The 17,753-nt window shown below is 51.5% G+C and overlaps 2 protein-coding genes and 1 long non-coding RNA gene across 5 annotated transcripts; 1 reads left to right on the top strand and 2 right to left on the bottom strand.

Moving 5' to 3' along the window:
- Positions 1–808: 808 nt before the first annotated feature.
- TMEM221 (transmembrane protein 221) lies at positions 809–8,305 on the bottom strand. Of its 2 annotated transcripts, XM_012535839.3 has the most exons (4): positions 7,686–8,293; positions 5,312–5,397; positions 2,048–2,278; positions 809–1,379 (listed from the first exon to the last, which is right to left on the bottom strand). In XM_012535839.3, exons 1-4 carry the CDS (start codon positions 8,003–8,005, stop codon positions 1,318–1,320), a joined length of 699 nt encoding a protein of 232 aa, XP_012391293.1. In that variant the 5' UTR covers positions 8,006–8,293; the 3' UTR covers positions 809–1,317. The 2 variants fall into 2 exon arrangements, with proteins under 2 accessions (XP_012391293.1, XP_004277622.2); XM_004277574.3 differs by having other exon boundaries at positions 809–2,278; positions 7,686–8,305.
- Positions 8,306–11,954: 3,649 nt separating this feature from the next.
- LOC117195742 (uncharacterized) lies at positions 11,955–17,273 on the top strand. Of its 2 annotated transcripts, none has more exons than XR_004475551.2 (2): positions 11,955–12,038; positions 16,433–17,273. It is a non-coding gene; the product is annotated as an uncharacterized LOC117195742 (long non-coding RNA). The 2 variants fall into 2 exon arrangements; XR_007476383.1 differs by lacking the exon at positions 11,955–12,038 and adding an exon at positions 13,620–15,899.
- Positions 13,296–16,750, bottom strand: NXNL1 (nucleoredoxin like 1). The gene is made up of 2 exons (XM_004277701.3): positions 16,425–16,750; positions 13,296–13,626 (listed from the first exon to the last, which is right to left on the bottom strand). The coding sequence occupies exons 1-2, from the start codon at positions 16,748–16,750 to the stop codon at positions 13,296–13,298; spliced, it is 657 nt and encodes a 218-aa protein (XP_004277749.1).
- Positions 17,274–17,753: the final 480 nt, after the last annotated feature.

The following is a 17,753-nucleotide window of genomic DNA, read 5'->3' as shown; positions in this document are numbered from 1 at the left end:
CCATTCCAGAGAGCTCTCAGAAACTGGAGTCTCCAGTGTTTCCCAGGCACTAACTTCCCTGGTGTCCTACGTGACAGGGTTATGAGGTTCCAGCCATCACCACCGCCGTGTGTTCTCACATGAGTGGCCTTGCTTTTCTGGCCTCCGTTTGCCCATCTGTGAGTGGGGTTGTCCTAAGGATTAACTAAAGCTGGAAGTGCCTGGTGTGTGTCTGCAGTACTAGGCATGTGACACGACATTCATTCTGACTCGATCCTCTTCAATGATATTTTCATGCTCACCGAGAGCCTATGCTTCCTGGGCGCCCCCTGTGACAGGTGCCATATGAGAGGAGGAGGTCTGTACAGCCTCCCAGGGGCTCAGGAAGGAGGTGGTCCAAGCCAATGGGGCACCCAACTCTGTACCTGATCATCAGAATCCTTACCCAAGGTCAGGTGTGGGGACCAGCTTTCCTGCTGGGTGCTGCCACCTCTCTGCCCATGGAGATGGGTCCTGGGGGACTTCAAGCCACTGTGTGGCCAAGCTTCCTCCACCCCTGAGTCCCTGTGTGGCCCAGGAAGGGACGGCTTGGGAGACTTCCGGGGACATCTGTCCATTTGGGGTTGGGGCAGGGACCAGGCCATCCCCGCACCCTGTGAAATGTATATGCGTGAAGATTTGTGGGGCATGGGCCCCAGACTTGGCTCTACAAGGGGCACACTCTCTGCCCCCTGACTCCTGCCCTTTCTACCCCCACTCCTTTCACTCCACCCCTCATCCTGGGTCTGCACTTGGCCACGCAGCACGTTTGGACATGGCTCAGATGACATGGAAATAGTGACATGGAGTTTATTTTCAGGTTGTGCAGGACAGGGGTGGGGCCAGGGCCTCTGGAGACCCCCTGAGGCTCTGAGTTATCCACTCCAAGCCCTGTCAGTTCCAAGAGTCCCAGACACTGGCCATCAACCCACCTTTTCCTGCTACCAGGCACCCCGACTGACAGAAGCACAGGTTGACACGCCTTGAGGACCTGCTACGCACAGGCCCCTGGAATGGCTCACACGGAGTCTCACGGGAGCCTTAGGAAGAGGGACCGCTTCCATTCCCATTTTACAGACCAGGAAACTGAGACACAGAGCGGTGAAGCCCTCAGCCACAGGCCCACAGCCAGGAGTCTGGGTCCAGGCCTCCAGGTGCGTCCATGGCCCTGGGCTGCTCTGAGCTCCGCACACACAGGTTTCAAACGCTCACAGCCCGGAAGGAGTCGCAGAGTCTGAGACTTGCACTATCAGCAGCATGGGGGTTACAGGACCTGGGTTCGAATCCTGGATCTGATGCTCAATACTGGCCGTGGGACCCTTGGTGAGTCACTGCCCCTCTCTGGGCCTCGGTTTCCTCATCTGTAAAATGGACGGAGATGTTTAGAGAAATGCTGCCTGAGCTCTCCCCTCCCCTCCTGCCTATACCAGAATCTTATTCATTCTGGGCAGCTACATTTCCTTGTCTCATCTGTATTGAAGTGTGGCCACATGACTCTGTTCTGGCCAATGGGGTATAAGCAGAAGTGTCCCAAGGCCTCCCAGGAAAACTTCCAAAATCTCCTGAGAAGTCCTGGCCCTCTGCCTTTCTCTCTGAGTGAGGTAAAGGTAAAGGTTGGAGCCCTGGCAGCCTTTTTGTGCCATGAGGCAACCTTGAGGACACACATCAGGGATGCTGTGAACTGAGAGAGAAATCAAGTTATACTGCTACTGTGGTTGAGCCTGGAGCTATCTCTACAAGGGTCCTCTTCCTGCTGCCTGACCCTAGGTCTCTATCCTTGATCTTTGGGCTCACACCAGAGTGGAGTCCTTCCCTGAACCCCCTGGCCTGTGGCTCAGGATGCTACGCATCTCATGAGTGACCTCTTCCCAGTGCCCCTCACTGGCAGACAGTGTCCGGTGCATGCGGAATGCAGGCAGGCTGCCCTCCCGGCCTCCCCCTATGGCTGCAGGTGTTGTGGCAGTAACCATGGATCTGAAGGAGTCCCCAGGTTTTGGGTAGGATGAGTAGGGGCTCCAGTGATGGGTACCCTGCTGGGGCTGAGCCCTGGAGCTGGCCTTGGAGACTTCAGAAGGGCAGACAGGGTCGTCTTCAAAGTGCGGTGGGGACAGCTCATGGAGGCCACGGCGGGTGGCCCGGGCGGCCCGGAGTAGAGTGTGGGTCAGCGCCGCCACCAGGACCAGAGCACCCAAGCCAAGGATGGAGGCAGCTGCCGCACCCGTCTCGATCTCGAAGAGAAGCAGGGCGTAGATGGATAGTGCTGGGGAAGGAAACGGCTCTTATTCAACGTTTGTTCTCCCACCCCTGGGAGAGCTCCCCCACATGGAGAGCAGTTATAGAAAATTGTACATTATGATAGGCACATAGACTAACTCATCTAACCCCTTCACACCCGACAAATACATCATCATCACATCTGTTTTACTATAAAATGGTAAATTGCGTGTTATGTGTACTTTACCACGATTGAAACAACTCAGATCTCAGGCTTTCTGAATCCCTGTGATTGACCTTGAGTGAATCACGGTCCCTCTCTGGCCTCCGTTTGCTGATCTGAACAACAAGACAGTTGGCGGGGACTTCCCTGGTGGTCCAGTGGGTAAGACTCCGCCCTCCCAATGCAGAGGACCTGGGTTGCACCCCTGGTCAGGGAACTAGATCCCACATGCATGCCACAACTAAGGAGCAGCAACTAAAAATCCCACATGCCGCAACTAAAAAGATCCCACATGCCACAACTAAGAACTGGCGCAGCCAAAATAAATAAATAAAAGTAAATCTTAAAAATCAAAAAAGACAGTTGACGACCTGGCCTTGAGGACCTGTACTGGTTCTCTGTTGCCCTGTCCGATGTCCAGTTGGCACCACCATTCTTTTTGGTGGGGACTGTGCTGTGCATTGTAGGACATTTAGCAGCTTCTATCCACCAGATACCAGTAGTACGCTCCCCCTGCCCTATCGTGACAACCAAAAATGTCTCTAGATGTTGATTGCCAAGTGTTCCCTCAGGGGCAGAATCAGTTCCCATTGAGAAGTGCTGGTCCAGTCCCTACCCCCACCCTGGTCACTGGTCTAGAAGGACTGACCCACCACTCTGGCATCAGTGACATGTATGGTTCTAGGCCAATCAGAGCACTGCTTCCCCTGATTATAGTGATTGGTGCATGGCTATCACATGACCCAAGCTCAGCCAATCAGAGTCAGCCCTGGGACCTTTGCTTGGCCTATGAGGACAGGGTTATTTTCTAACTGCAGCCATTAGGGAATTGGTAGGAGAGAAGCCCAGAGCTGATGAAGGACTTCTTGGCACTTTGTGGGCTGTTTTAATGCTTTCTCCAGCTCTGTACTCTTGCTTTTGAAGATGCCACAATGCATCATGTCTGACATATTAAGGCGAGGCCAAGGACTTTTTTTGCTCTAAACATTTTTTAAAAATATTTTTATTTATGTATTTATTTGGCTGTGCTGGGTCTTAGTTGCGGCATGCGAACTCTTAGTTGCAGCATGTGGGATCTAATTCCCTGACCAGGGATCGAACCCAGGCCCCCTGCATTGGGAGCGTGGAGTCTTAGCCACTGGACCACCAGGGAAGTCCCTGCTCTAAAATTTTTTTTTTTTTTTTTTTTTGCGGTACGCGGGCCTCTCCCGTTGCGGAGCACAGGCTCCGGACGCGCAGGCTCAGCGGCCATGGCTCACGGGCCCAGCCGCTCCGCGGCATGTGGGATCTTCCCGGACCGGGACACGAACCCGCGTCCCCTGCATAGGCAGGCGGACTCTCAACCACTGCGCCACCAGGGAAGCCCTAAACATTTTTTTTTCTTTTTTTGAAAGATCTTCATAACTATTATTTTGGCTCTGGTTAGCAATGAATGAATGATTGGCTGGACATGCTCAGGAATTCTTGCTGAGTGAGGTCACCTATCCTCAAAAAGAATCTAAATGGGAGCTGAACAAATTCTTAATTTAATGCTTAATGAGGCTGACATAGTTACCTTTGTTTGCCCTTTGTGAGTTTTCTTGTATTTTAGAATAAGAATATTTTATTCTCCAAGTCTCCAACATTTTTGTTGGCTTATGAAAAGGCTTGAGGTCATAGGTATTGTGTTGAAAGCGCTTACAGAGACAGGCCTCTTTCTCAGGGCATGGCAGGTGATGAGATGAAGTGAGAAGCATTTCTGAAGACCTCATTGGAGTGCCTGGATCCAGCCACACCTGAGGCCAATAACCCCTGATCTTTTCAGATACACGAGTCACTCCATCCACTCTCCTTTTTAAAAAACACACATCCAGAGCATTTTTGTTTGTTTTGTTTGTTTCTGGCCACGTGGCACGTGGGATCTTAGTTCTTAGTTCCCTGACCAGGGATGAACCCACGCCCCCTGCAGTGGAAGTGCAGAGTCTTAACCATTGGATCGCCAGGGAAGTTCCACACTTAATAAAATCCAGAGCATTTTATGAAGTCAAACAACAAGAGTTATGCAGAGTTCGCTGCACTGTACATACAAATTCCCACAATGAACCCTAGGCTCATATCTCATGAATAAATCTTTTAAATATATCTTGTAAACTTCTATTTCTCTATTATGGTACTAAGGAAAAACAGTAATAGCAAATCCCTTGTTTTTCAGTCAGCTGAGTTTTTTTTCTTCCAGTGAAACAGGTTGTTTATAAGGCTGCCAAGGGTCTATGTATGATTCAGCGCTGAGTCTCCAGCACCAGCAACATATTTTTCAAGATTAGAACAAAATATAAGATGTCAGGAGTCTCTTTAAGAAAGGTGATGATTGGATTCCTTTACCAGCATGTTGTGGGTGAGAGAATGTTGATCAAAGAAAAGTTATAAGTTGGGGAAGGAAAGACAGTGCAGTGTGTCCCTCGGGCACTCAGGTTATTAGTTTTTACTCTGCTTCATGTTTTGGGATTTAAAATTGCATTTCTGGTTTATGAAGCATATTTTTTTTTTCTTAAGCCCTTCTTGAGCTGGATTCAGATATTTGTGACCAAAACAGTTTTTGCTAAGGCCAACCTGTGAAACACTATCTCCAGAAACCACCAAGGACTTGGAAACTTTTATTCAAACCAAATGTAGAAAACTGATGAATCAGAGGTGTTCTGAAGACAGCTGCCATTTATGGAATCCCCACTGGGATCAGATGCCAGCCATGGGCTAGAGTGTAGGAGCCAAGAGTGAAACAGGCAGGCTGCCTCTGGAGCTGACACCAGTTGTGGGGCTATTACCCCCGGTCACCCCAACCCAGGGCCCTACACCCCATGTTCTATCCTGAGCACGTACCTGCTAAGTAGACGGAGACCCCACAACAGAAGAGGCCGAGGGCCACATGTCTGAGGAGGCGGCAGTCATAGAGAAACCAGTCAGACCTGGCAGGGAGGGGGGCAGGAAGAAAATGGGCTCAGGAGGCAGAGCTGGTGGAATAAGGCTGGGGAGGAGAGGTAGGGGGAGTGGTCCAGCTTTGGGGAACTGGAGGTCTATGTGAGGACCTAACCATCCACTCATCTTTCCCCCCACTCATTCATCCTTTACCATCCACCCGTCCCCATCAATTATTCAATCATACAGCCATCCATCCATTTAACCATGCTTTGTTCATCCATCCATCCATTTATTTAAATATCCATCATTATCCATTCATCCATTTGTCATCTGCCATCCATCCATCCATCCATCCATCCATCCATCCATCCAACCCCCACCCACCCATCCATCCATCGTCTATCTCCCAGTCACCATCCATCGAGCAAACCAACCATCTGTCCATTCATCCATCCAGTCACTAGCCATTCCATTCCCCTCCCCCAAAACCCATCCATATACATCAGTCCATTCGAACACCCAACACTAATGAAGCAGCTATTGTGTACAGACACTTGCTAAACATCTGACCTCCATTATTTTACAGACCATAAGCTTATTTGGGGGTGAGAAAACTGAGGCTAACTTGTTATCAGTGACAATAGAAACAGAGATTCCCAAGAGCTGACATGGATTGAGGACTTAGTTTTGAGCCCAGCCCCTTGCTAAGTGCTTCCACTGGGTGCATGCCCTTCTCCAGTCCTGTGAGATCAGGAAAAGGAGAGCTTCCATCATCACTCACCTCCCACCAATACCATGGAAATGGCCTCCTCCCTGGTCTGCCTTCCAACTCCCCTCCTGACCCCTTTTCTGCACAGTGGCCAGAGTGGGTTCTTTCAAACTTAAGTGGGTTCTTTCAAACTTAAGTCAGATCACATCCCTCCTGGCTCACAACTCTCAGTCAGAGAAAACCCCAAGGGCTTCACCACAGCACAGGAAGCGCTATATAATCCAGTACCTCTTGGACTTCCTTGGTGGTCCAGTGGTTAAGACTCCGTGCTTCCACTGCAAGGGGGGGGGCAAGTTCAATCCCTGGTTGGGGAACTAAGAGCATGCATGCCACATGCGGAAAAAAAAAAAAAAAAAAAAAATCCAGTACCTCTCACTTCCTGGCCCTCATCTTCCTTATCTACCCTTCAGCCACACCAATCACCTCTATCACCTTCTAACGCCCTAAGCTCCTTCCTGCTCCAGGGCCTTTGCACATGCTGTTCCCTCTGCCTGGATCACAGTCCCCCAGATCTTCTGCCTCCTTTCCTCCCTCAAGTCTCAACACAGGCCTCCCCTGATGGTCCCATCTCATCCCCCACCCTGTCCTCCTGCACCACATCACCCCATTTTCATCCATTTCCGGCATTCATCACCATTTGACATTACTGATCTGTTTTGTATCTTCATTATCTGTGTCCCCATGAAGGTGGGTCCAGGTCCGCCTGGTTCCTGCTGGGTCGCCAATACCCAATGCTCGGCTCAGCCCCCGGCAGGTGCCCAATGCATATTTGTCAACTGACAGAACACATGCTTTTCAGCACCCCTTGAACTATCAGACGGAGGGTGCACAGTTCGGATGGGATCAGATGGTGGAATTTCCCATCCGCTCAGATCCATGGAATCCTGGACAAGGATCCCAGGTCCCCTCCCCCAGCATCCTGGAAGGAAACACTCAGATATGGGACAGCCAAGTCCTTGGCTCAAGGAAGGTTCCGCACTCCACATGCACCCGCCGGCCGCCCTGTCCAGTGCCCATATCCCCGAGCTCAGGTGCCTGACAAGGAACCCCACCCAGGGCCAGGGCACATGTTCTGGCTCTACCAGATTCAAGTTCAAATCCAGTCCACCCCCTTCCAATCCTGGCAGCCTAGAGAGAGCAGACTCTTTTTAACACACTGTTAAAACGGGAGATAATAACAGCGCCAGCCACCCAGGGGGCTTCACTGTGTTAATCCACATTAAGTGGGGGGCACCTAGAGCTTAGGTTTCCATAAATGACAAACGCTATCAACACTGGGGCTAACTGACCCCAGGCCCTCTCTGAGCCTGTTGCCACATCTTTTAAGAGGGGGTCCCAGCTGTAGTTGTACCTGCTGTAAATTTTCAACAAATATAGGATGGAGGGAGGGGATGGATGGAGAGAAGGAGAAAGAGAGGGAGGGAGGGACGGAAGAAAGGAGGAAGGGAAAGATGGACGGAGGGAGTGAGGAAGGAAAGCTCTCCCCCAACCTGAGGCCCAGAGAAGGGAAGCGGCTCCCCCGGGCTTGTCCAGCCCCCAGCCGGGCAGAGGGGCCGGTCCTCCTACCTGCCGGAGCCCGGTCCCCGCGCCATCTCGGCGCCCAGGTGGCCGCAGAGCGCGGCGAGAAGCAGACAGGTGAGACCCAGCACCAGGGCGAGCGCGGCGAGCGCGGCTGCCAGCGGCAGCAGCGCCCCGGCCGCGTCCTCCGGCAGCCCAGGGCCGGCGCCCAGCTCCGGGCCCACCACGTCGATTCGCGGTCCTCGAAGTTCCGCGCGGCCCGCCTGCAGCTGGAACAGCAGCTGCGCGCCCAGCGCCACCAGCACGGCCGCGGGGATGCCCAAAAGGATCATCGCGGCCAGCACCCGGCCGCCGTACGACCTGGCCATGGAGGGGTCCTGCGGGCCTATGGGACAGTTGAGGAATCAAAGAGATTTTAGGGGGCAGGGGAGTTGAGGGGCGTCCGAGGCCCTCGGCGGTCCAGAGGGGGCGGGGCCGCAGGGGGGGGGTTTCTGAATATTGTCTGGGCCGCAGAGGGCTCGGGATGCCAGTCGCGGTGAGGACGAGAAAGCTCTGGGAAAACTTGAAACAAAGTCTTTTCTTTCTCTGTGAGCGACAGCTCCTGGCCTCAGACTTCTGGAGGGGCGGGGCCTGCGGGGGGCGGGGCGAAGAAGGGGCGGAGGCGGTCCCACGTGGGATAAGGGCGCCGTGGCGGGATCCAGAGAGCCTCACAGATCCATAAACTCATTCAAGTGCCCCATTTTCCCCTCCCGCTGCCCCAAGCACCTGTTTCATTGCTGTCTTTTAAGAAAGAAAAGAAACTTGAACGAATTTTTAAATAATTCGCTCTGATATGTGGTCTCTACCCGCGGATCCGGCAATTGGCTGGAATGTCCCCTCTGCTCACCTTCTTTCAAGGCTTTTCAGAAACGTCAGCCACCTCAGAGAGGCCCTCCTGCACCCCCTCCCCAAGCAGCACAACTGTCCTTCGCTGCTAGCCTTTGTTCTTCCCACGGCACATTTTGGGGGATATTACTTATTTATTTTTAAGTTTTAAAAATTGAGGTGAAATTTACACGACATAAAATTAACCATTAGAGGGGCTTCCCTGGTGGCGCAGTGGTTGAGAGTCCGCCTGCCGATGCAGGGGACACGGGTTCGTGCCCCGGTCCGGGAGGATCCCACATGCCGCGGAGCGGCTGGGCCCGTGAGCCATGGCCGCTGAGCCTGCGCGTTCGGAGCCTGTGCTCCGCAACGGGAGAGGAGGCCACAACAGTGAGAGGCCCTCGTACCGCAAAAAAAAAAAAAATTAACCGTTAGAAAGTGAACAATTCAGTGGTATTTAGTACATACACAACGTTGTGCAACCATCACCTCTATCTAGTTCTGGAATTTCCATTCCCCCCCCTCCCCCATTAGCAGTCACTTCCCATTCCCCCCTCTCAGCCCCTGGTAACCACAAATCAATCTACTGTCTGTCTCTATGGATTTGTCTTTTCTGGACATTTCATATAAACAAAACCAGGCAATATGTGCCCTTTTGTGTCTGGCTTCTTTCCCTGAGCATAAGGTTTTTAAGGCTCATCCATGTTGTAGCACGTGTCAGTGCTTCATTCCTTTTTTTTTTTTAACATCTTTATTAGAGTATAATTGCTTTACAATGGTGTGTCAGTTTCTGCTTTATAACAAAGTGAGTCAGTTATACATACACAAATGTCCCCTTCCCTCTTGCGTCTCCCTCCCTCCCACCCTCCCTACCCCACCGCTCTAGGTGGTCACAAAGCTCCTAGCTGATCTCCCTGTGCTATGCGGCTGCTTCCCACTAGCTTTCTATTTTATGTTTGGTAGTGTATATATGCCCATGCTTCATTCCTTTTTTATGGCTGAATAACATTTCATTGTATGGGTGGATCACATTTACTTTACTCATTCATCTTTTGATGGACATTTGGGTTGTTTCCACCTTTTGTCGATTGTGAATAGTGCTGCTAAGAACATGCACATACAATGATTTGTTTGAGTCTTGTTTTCATTTCTTTTGGGTCTACACCTAGAGTGGAATGGCTGGGTTATATGGTAACTCTCTATTTAACTTATTGGGGAACTGCCTGTTTTCCACAACGGTTGCACCATTTTACATTCCCACCAGTAGTGCACCAGGCTTCCAATTTCTTCATTTCCCTTCCAACACTTGTTATTTTCTCTTTTGTTTTTTTTTTTTTTTGGTAACCATTCTACAGGGTGTGAATGGGTATCTCATTGCAATTTTGATTTGCATTTCCATAATAACCACTGAAGTAGGGTGTCTTTTCATGCCCTTGTTGGCTATTTGTGTATCTTCTTTGGAGAAATGTCTCTTCATATCCTTCGCTCATTTGGCTTGTTTGTCTTCTTGCTTTCCTGTAGCACTTTACATCTCTGGCAGCGCACCATGTGCATTTTCCCACTATGTGTGGCCCGGTAGTGGGGGAGGGATGGCTGCTCCAGACCGTAGAATGTCTGCTTCAAGTGTCCACTGCTGTGTCCCCTTTGTGTCTGGGTCTGCACCTCGCACACAGTAGGCCCTTAATAAATGCTTGCTGCATGCATGAGTGAACGGATCGCTTTGTACTCCTGCTCTGTAATTCTTGCAAAGTTTGAAATATCAAAACTGAAAATGGTTTCAAAGTTAACACATTCCTGATAGATCCAGAATATAAGGGTGAATGAGGTCGACATGGCCTCCTGCAAGCCATCTCTGTCTTAATGCATTTGGGCCTGAAAGACAGCACAGTCATCACCTAGGCTTTACAGATGAGGAAACTGAGACACAGAGAGGTTAAGTAACTCCCTAGGTCATGCAACAAACACAGACAGCCTAGCTCCCACCCACTGCTTTATATTGCTTCACAGAAATGTTATAGATCCCACTGGTTTTGAATTTCCAGGTCTCTTCTCTAATTTGGGGAGCCATTTTTTTCAGGTTTCAAAATTTTGGGGTCTTCCGGGAAAAGTTTGTGGGCCTTGAGCCCTCAGCCTAGTGCCTGATGGGTAAAATGACCCCAGGGGAGAGAACAGGGTGACCCTTCAGCAACAGGTGGCTTCTTCCTTTGCTGTGTGGCTTTGGGTAAATCCCTTAACCTCTCTGGGCCTCCTCATCTATAAGAGGAATCAGTTTATTCATTCATTTATTCACCAGGCTTTGGCCCAACACACCCAGCCTTTTTCTTCATTGCCGAAGTTAGAGTGAATTTTCCATGTTTTACAGGTAAGAAAACGTCTCACATTGGGATAGCTGGGGCTCAGTGACTTGTTTGGAACAGAGTCCTTGCTCTGTTCTGGGTGTTGGGGATACACAGATGTAAGATAGTGGCATTTATTCATTCAAAAAACATTGATGGGGACCCGTGCCCCCCTGGCTCTGGGGACCCAGTGGTGACAAAGGCAGGTCCAGCTTGCCCTTCTGGGGAGGAGGTGAAAACACATGCTAAACCAGCCAAATAAAGGGGCAATTCTATGCAATGGCCAAAGGTCATTACAGCCCTCTTTTAGACTTCACAATTATTTGATGGAGGCTGGGTGGTAGTGTCACAGATACCACAACCTGGCACCCCCTTTGAATATGGGGGTGATTCTCTGGTTTGGGGGTGTCTGGTTTCAATTTGGAAATTTAACCCTGCAAGTTGGCAACACTCTGTAGGTGACACTCTGAGAGTGATCTTGTCTGCCTTGGCCAGACGCCAAGCTGTCCCTTCCTCACCTTAGCTGTGACAAGCAGGAGTAGAGATGGGGATGGGAGGTTTGATCCCTATCTACCAGGAGGGAGACTCAGAGACGGCCAGTGACCTGCCCACATCACACAGCCTGACAGGACAGGGAGCGGACTTCCCTACCTCACTGCCCAGGGGGCAAAACCTGGCCACTCTCATTCCGTGCTGGCTGAAATAGTAAAGATATTGATGGGATGTGTGTCCTGTGGTTTGCTCTCGGGAAGGATGTTTTTTAACTTCTTTTAAAGGCTGTTGGTGAGCCAGCGACCTAAGAATTTAAGAGCCATTATCACAGGGTTTAACACAACCATTTCACAGATAGGCCTAATTAAGGTCAATGAAGGGCAAGATGTGTCTGGAACCAGAGCAGGTGGCATCACCGACCTGAGCCTCAATTTCCTCACTTGGAGATTGGGGGTTAGGGGTGAGCAAGAAATGAGGCACTTGTCCAGTCCCTAGGCCTTCAGGGCCTCCCAAATCCCGAAGTCGCACCGCCCTCCTAGCACACCCTTTCCGGAGACTGGGAACAGGTGTGGACTGCACCTCATTTGCATGTTTGGCCCCTCCCCTAGGACGCACCTCTCCATCTCGCCGCCAGGCGGCGCCAGAGGCAAAATGAAGAGGTTCATGCGCGGAGCGAGCTCCGGCTCTGGGTCCTTGGCTGACCTGCCAGGTAGGACCTTGCTTTACTGTCATTTTCCAGAGAAAAGAAAGGAGGCGTAGAAAGGGGAGGTGACTGTCCTACAGTCACACAGCCGGGAAGGGGCTCCAGACTAGGGTTTTTGATTTCTATATTCTGCTGTCTCCTCGTGAATCCCCAGGGTTCACCAGGGACAGGGAGACTCTGAGCCCTCGCTGAAGGTCCTGGACCCAGCGCACACGACACCAAATATTGAACTGCATCCCGTGCAAACTACAAATCTGTTGTTAAAGGATTGCTGTAGTTTTGCGCATGAAGCATGTGAACAACGCCATTTAGTGCACGGTGGGCCGAGGGTTCTCAGCACCATCATTTGATTTTGGTTTGCATTTTCCCATTTTGGAACTTGTAACCACCCCTCCTCCCCAAGTCTTAAAAATATTTCTAGAGGCCCTTGAAAAGCTCTCCCTGCTTCACCACCCCGGCCGCTGGAGAACCAAGACAGGTCCTGGGCCTGCCAGGTCCTGGGTGGGGGGTAGGGAGGGAGGCCTCACACAGAAACCTCCGTCATCGGCCCTGCGCTAGGTCTCACCCCCCACCTGTGGCGGGGGTGGGGCGTCCGAACTACCTCAGGTCCCGCCCTGCTTCTCCCCCGCCATCTCATTACACAGCCCCTCGCCCCCGCTGAATCCTGAGGGTATGGAAGGTGGGCCGCAAAAAAGACCCTTCCTGCTCCCCACTTCTCGGCCTTTACTCTGCATCCGGGGAGCTCCGAGCAGCTCCACCCTCACCGCTCCTCTGCTCTTCGGGCTGGGCTCAGAATACAGACCGCCTCCCCAGCCTGCGGCTCCGGCCTGACGCTACGTCCCCTCCCTCCTCCTGGCCTGAACTCAGAATGGTCCCCTCCCTTCACCCCGACCCCACTTCCCGTCCCGCTGGGGCTCCTCAGAGGTTCTGCTTGCTCTAACCGTCAGCCTTCCACCATGGGGCCTCAAAACAGCCCCCCGGTCCCGCCCACTACCGGGAGGTCGGGGGGTGGGGGTGGGATGAGGGCTTATCACAGACTCGCCCCTGTCTGTCTGTTCTGTCCTACCGGAGGGTTCAGAGCAGACCCCCACCCCCTAGCCCCACCCACCCTAGGGGAGGGGGAAGGACTCCTCATAGACCCGCCCTTGTCTGTTCTCTCCCACCAAAGGGATCAGAACAGCCCACTTCCGCCCCAGCCCCGCCCCCGCCCTCCTCGGGGGTTTCATCATGGACCCCCCCCAGTCCGGTCCACCCCTCCAGGGGTCAGAACAGCCCCACTGACCCGCCCTCGGCCCCGCCCTCCTGCCCGGGGTCGCCCCCTCTACCCCGGCCTCGTACGCCCCGCGACGCCGGGTCCACTCTGTACTTGCGGCGGCGCAGTGGTTCGGTGAGGCTCCGCGGCGCGGGGTCGTCCAGGTCCTCTGGCAGCAGGAAGCTGCGGTCCAGCACCTCAGACGCCTCTTGCCAGTTGGCGAAGCAGGCAGGGCCCAGGCGCCGGATCTCGTCGGCCGCGTCGAGCGTGAGCACATCCCCATTCGGCTTGAGCACCACGACCGCCGGCAGGCGCTCCACGGAGAACCGGCGCCCGAGGTCCCTGCGGGGCGGGAGGGTCAGTCCGGTCGGACCTTCGTCCTTGACCCTATGCTGAGGAGCCCCACATCCCTCCTCCCAGTACTTACTGAGCGCCTTCTGTGTGCACTGTCCCATGCCGGCCTCTGGGGATGCCCAGGAACCAGAACAGGCCAGGCCACACTGGCCTCCGGGCTTTGGCTCCAACACCCCAGACATGCTCCCACCACAGGGCCTTTGCACTGGCCATGTCCTCTGCCTGGAGCACTCTCTCCAGACATCTGCGGATTAAGACCCTGTATGCTGCAGACACCTAACCTTAAATCTCAACGCCTCTCTTTCTCTCTGCTGATGCGCGGCTCTCAGCATCCAACACACTGCATAGTTTATTTCTCCTGTTTGTCATTTTCTCCCACAATAGAAAATAGCTTTCTCCCACAATAGAAAGTAGCTTCACTAGGGCTACTTTCTGTCCCTATTTACGAGTGTCCCCATTGCCCGAAACAGTGCCGAGCACAGAGTAGATGCTCAGGAAATGTGTGTGGGATGAATGAATAAACACTGACAGATTCCATAAAGAGATACTAAACTGAGTAAAGGACTTATGGTCAGAGAGGACCTCTTTAAGGAGGTGACCCTGGAGCTGAAATCTGCAGGAAGATAAAGGGGAGAACTGGGGAAAGTTTTCCCATGCAGAGTGCGCACAGCTGGTGCAAAAGCCTGAAGGTCAGAGGGAGATTGGAGTGCAGCATTGATCATAAAGGCCCTGCAGGGCCATGGTAAGGAGTTTTTGATTTTCTTTTCTGTATGAGAGAGAGCCAGTGAAAAGCCATCCACAGGAGACCCCCAGACCAAATCTCCCATCTAGGCCAAAGCCCCACACGGTCATCATGGAGTCAAGTAGGCTACCAGACTGGTCCCATCACCCATGATTCTTAACTTCCACCCACGGGGTTCTTGGGTGGCCCTTTTCCAGGCCTCCTTACAGAGACACATAGTATTGATACTTGCAAAATCCCACAGGAGTAGGTTGCCAGACTTAGCAATGAAATACAGGACACCGTGTGTGAATGAATTTGAACTTCATGTAAACAGCAAATAACTTTTTATAAGTATGTCCCTGCATCACGTGGGACACAGTTACATACTCAAAAATTCTTCATTGTTTACATGAAATTTATATTCAACTGGGTGTCCTGTATTTTATCTGGCAACCCTGTGTGTGGGAGGGGTAGGGGGTGGGGACTCGCTCACTCTGTCTGGATACTTGCCTGGGTGAAGGCTTTGTGGAGAGGACCCTGCCTCAAACAAGGTCAATGTTTGGCTATGATCCCCTTACAGCTGGCATTTCTTCCCCCAGGGGAGGGAAATGTTCACCATTTGGGAAAAAGAATCTCCTCAGCTGCAGAAGGCTGTGGGAGTGAGCAAGTGTGCCAACTCTGATAATGTTGGGTGGGGATGAAGGTCTCCATGACCAGAAACTTCTAAGTTTTGTAACAAAATTGATGACATCAGTAGAATGGCACAAAGTCTGCAACTCACTTTGAAATGGTTCAGCACAAACTCCACGTGCATGGAGATAAAGCAAATGGCAAAAATGCCCAAGGGTTTCATTGTGTGCTCCTTCCAACTTTTTGGTATCTTTGAAATTTTTCTTTTATTTTTCCTTTGGCCATGCCACACGGCTTGCAGGAAACTTTTCATAGTAAAAAATTGGGGGTTAAAAAGAATGAGGGACTTCCCTGGTGGCGCAGTGGTTAAGAATCCGCCTACCAATGCAGGGGACACGGGTTCAAGCCCTGGTCCGAGAAGATCCCATATGCCGCGGAGCAACTAAGCCCGTGTGCCACGACTACTGAGCCTGTGCTCTAGAGCCTGTGTGCCACAACTACTGAAGCCCACGTGTCTAGAGCCCGTGCTCCGCAACAAGAGAAGCCACCGCAATGAGAAGCCCGGGCACTAAAATGAAGAGTAGCCCCCTGCTCGCCGCAGCTAGAGAAAACCCGTGCACAGCCACAAAAACCCAACACAGCCAAAAATAAGGAAATAAAATAGAAATAAATTTATAAAATAAATAAATAAAAAGAATGAAAGTCTCACTGTTGAAAAGGGGAAAGTCTGCAAATAGCCACAAACGATCACACTGTTTATTGGGCAGCTCCTTGGACGGCTGGAACTCAACCATCTCTCTCTCTCAGCTCCAGTGCCCTCCATGGCTCCCAGCTACTCTGAGGATCACATCCACGCTCATTAGGTGGGATTTGGGGCGCTGCTCCACATGCTGCCTTCTTACTCCTGGTATGACTGTTCCCTGAATTGGCTGTTCTTTCCCTGAAATCCTCCGAGCCTTTGGGTTATGTCCTCTGCCTGGAAACCCTTCCCTTTCCTCACTCTTCACCCTCCTATCCTCCTTGTCCTTGGTGGTGGTGGTGGGGTGTCTCTCTTTAAAGCCATTTCCTCTGGGAAACATCCCCTGACCCCCAAATCTCAGCAAGGTCTCCCCATGATATTTCCTCATGACATCCTCCCTTTGTCCTTGGGGACTACTGCAGTTCTTTATTATGTATTTATCTGAGTGTTTGAGTCTTTGTTTCATGTTTGTGCTCCCCACTTCCCAGGTTGTAAACTCCCCAGGGAGCTGGATGGAAATGGACATATGTACCCCTCCCCTGCCCCTCTCCCCCAGTTCTCTGTTCTGATTGGCCTACAGAGGGTGCTCATCAACTTCAGATGGAACAGATACCTCAGTAAACAAATACTTCACTTTTAGCAGAAACAGCCCCTCCTCCAGGAAGCCCTCCCTGACCTCTCCTCTTACCTCACCTCTTCAGGTCATCCTCGAAGGGCAAGAAGAGCCACTTCTTGGGCATGTCCCTGAGGAACAGGTCCTGCTGCTCCTCTGTCGAGTCCTGGGACACGTACACCAGAGCCAGCTGGGCTGCCCGCAACACGTAGAACTCATCCGTGAGCCGCACAAAGAAGTCCTTGAGGATGGGTGCAAAGGCCTGGCACTTCGGGCACGAGCCGGCACCAAAGAACAGCAGCACCAGTCGGTTTTCCAGCCGGCGGCTAAGCTCAGCCTCCGTGTCCAACTCATCCTGGTCACTGTTGTTTCGGATCAGGACACGGCCAGAGAACAGGCAGGCCATGACAACCCTGGCTGGGTGCTGGGGACAGGGCGCAAGGACCTTGTGTGACCCCGAGCCTGCTGACTGGCTGCTGTCCCAGGATTAGGAATTTTTAGGAGGCCAGTTTAGAACCTCACTAATCTGCCTAACCTCGACCTGATTCTTTGCTGCCTCTGAGGGCAGGGGGTCAGCTGCTCATGGGCCTGTCTCAGCAGACAGCTGCTAAGGCATTAAAAAAACACGCTGACATACTGGTGTGAAAATATTTTGTTAAATTGTGATGTAAAAAGATACGTGCCTCTTCATGAATGCATTCGGTAATCCTAAACCACAGGGCTCGACTAATTAATAACAGTGATTTCTAAGTCGAGATGAGCATAAATGATATTTCAAGGTGTCTGCCTGCCATGACCAGGATGTCCTGTGAAATTATCTTTGATTTACACGGGTGACAAAATCACAGAGCTGGCCAATATCTGCTTTGATAGGACATGAGAAAACAGGCTAAATTCCAGTTAGAAATTAATAAGAATAAACTTTTTTTCTTCCCTTCGCCCTCCTGAATTCTGTCTGAACAGCCCACCTTAAGATTCCATGGTGAGTAAGGGTGAAAATCATGGTCACAGTATTTTGCGGCCCTCTCCCACCAAGCGCTGGGAACTAGTTCTCCTCTCCTTGAAGCCAGTTGGCTCCTAACTTGCTTTGACCGATAGAATGTGGTGGAAGGTGTGAGTTCGCAGGATAAGCCTTATTCTCACCTCCCACTTTCACTCTTTTGGAATGTGGCCTCCAGCCGCCCCATGTAAGGAAGCTGATCTAGCCCAGAGGTTGGCAAACTTTTTATGTAAAGGGCCAGGGAGTAAATATTTTTGACGTTTTAGGCCATAGAGTCTCTGCTACAACTTTGAATTCTCTTATTGTGCAAAACCATCTCTAGACACTATGTAAATTAATTTATGTGTCTGGGCTCCAATAAAACTCTATGTACAGACACTGATATTTGAATTTCATAGGATTTTCATAT

Source organism: Orcinus orca, chromosome 3, assembly GCF_937001465.1.
Source record: "Orcinus orca chromosome 3, mOrcOrc1.1, whole genome shotgun sequence".
Classification (NCBI taxonomy): domain Eukaryota; kingdom Metazoa; phylum Chordata; class Mammalia; order Artiodactyla; family Delphinidae; genus Orcinus; species Orcinus orca.
Note: the sequence above shows the minus strand (reverse complement) of the source record. Positions and strands in the feature narration are given on the sequence as shown.

What these genes read in the sequence shown, in the direction of transcription:
- NXNL1 (XM_004277701.3), bottom strand. Translation starts at nt 16,750, where the DNA reads ATGGCCTGCCTGTTCTCTGGCCGTGTCCTGATCCGAAACAACAGTGAC. An exon ending in TTCGAGGATGACCTGAAGAG is followed by an intron (nt 13,627 to 16,424) that starts GTGAGGTAAGAG and finishes CCCGCCCCGCAG; the next exon opens with GGACCTCGGGCGCCGGTTCT.
- TMEM221 (XM_004277574.3), bottom strand. Translation starts at nt 8,005, where the DNA reads ATGGCCAGGTCGTACGGCGGCCGGGTGCTGGCCGCGATGATCCTTTTG. An exon ending in CGGGGACCGGGCTCCGGCAG is followed by an intron (nt 5,398 to 7,685) that starts GTAGGAGGACCG and finishes CCTCCCTGCCAG; the next exon opens with GTCTGACTGGTTTCTCTATG. An exon ending in GGTCTCCGTCTACTTAGCAG is followed by an intron (nt 2,279 to 5,311) that starts GTACGTGCTCAG and finishes TTCCTTCCCCAG; the next exon opens with CACTATCCATCTACGCCCTG.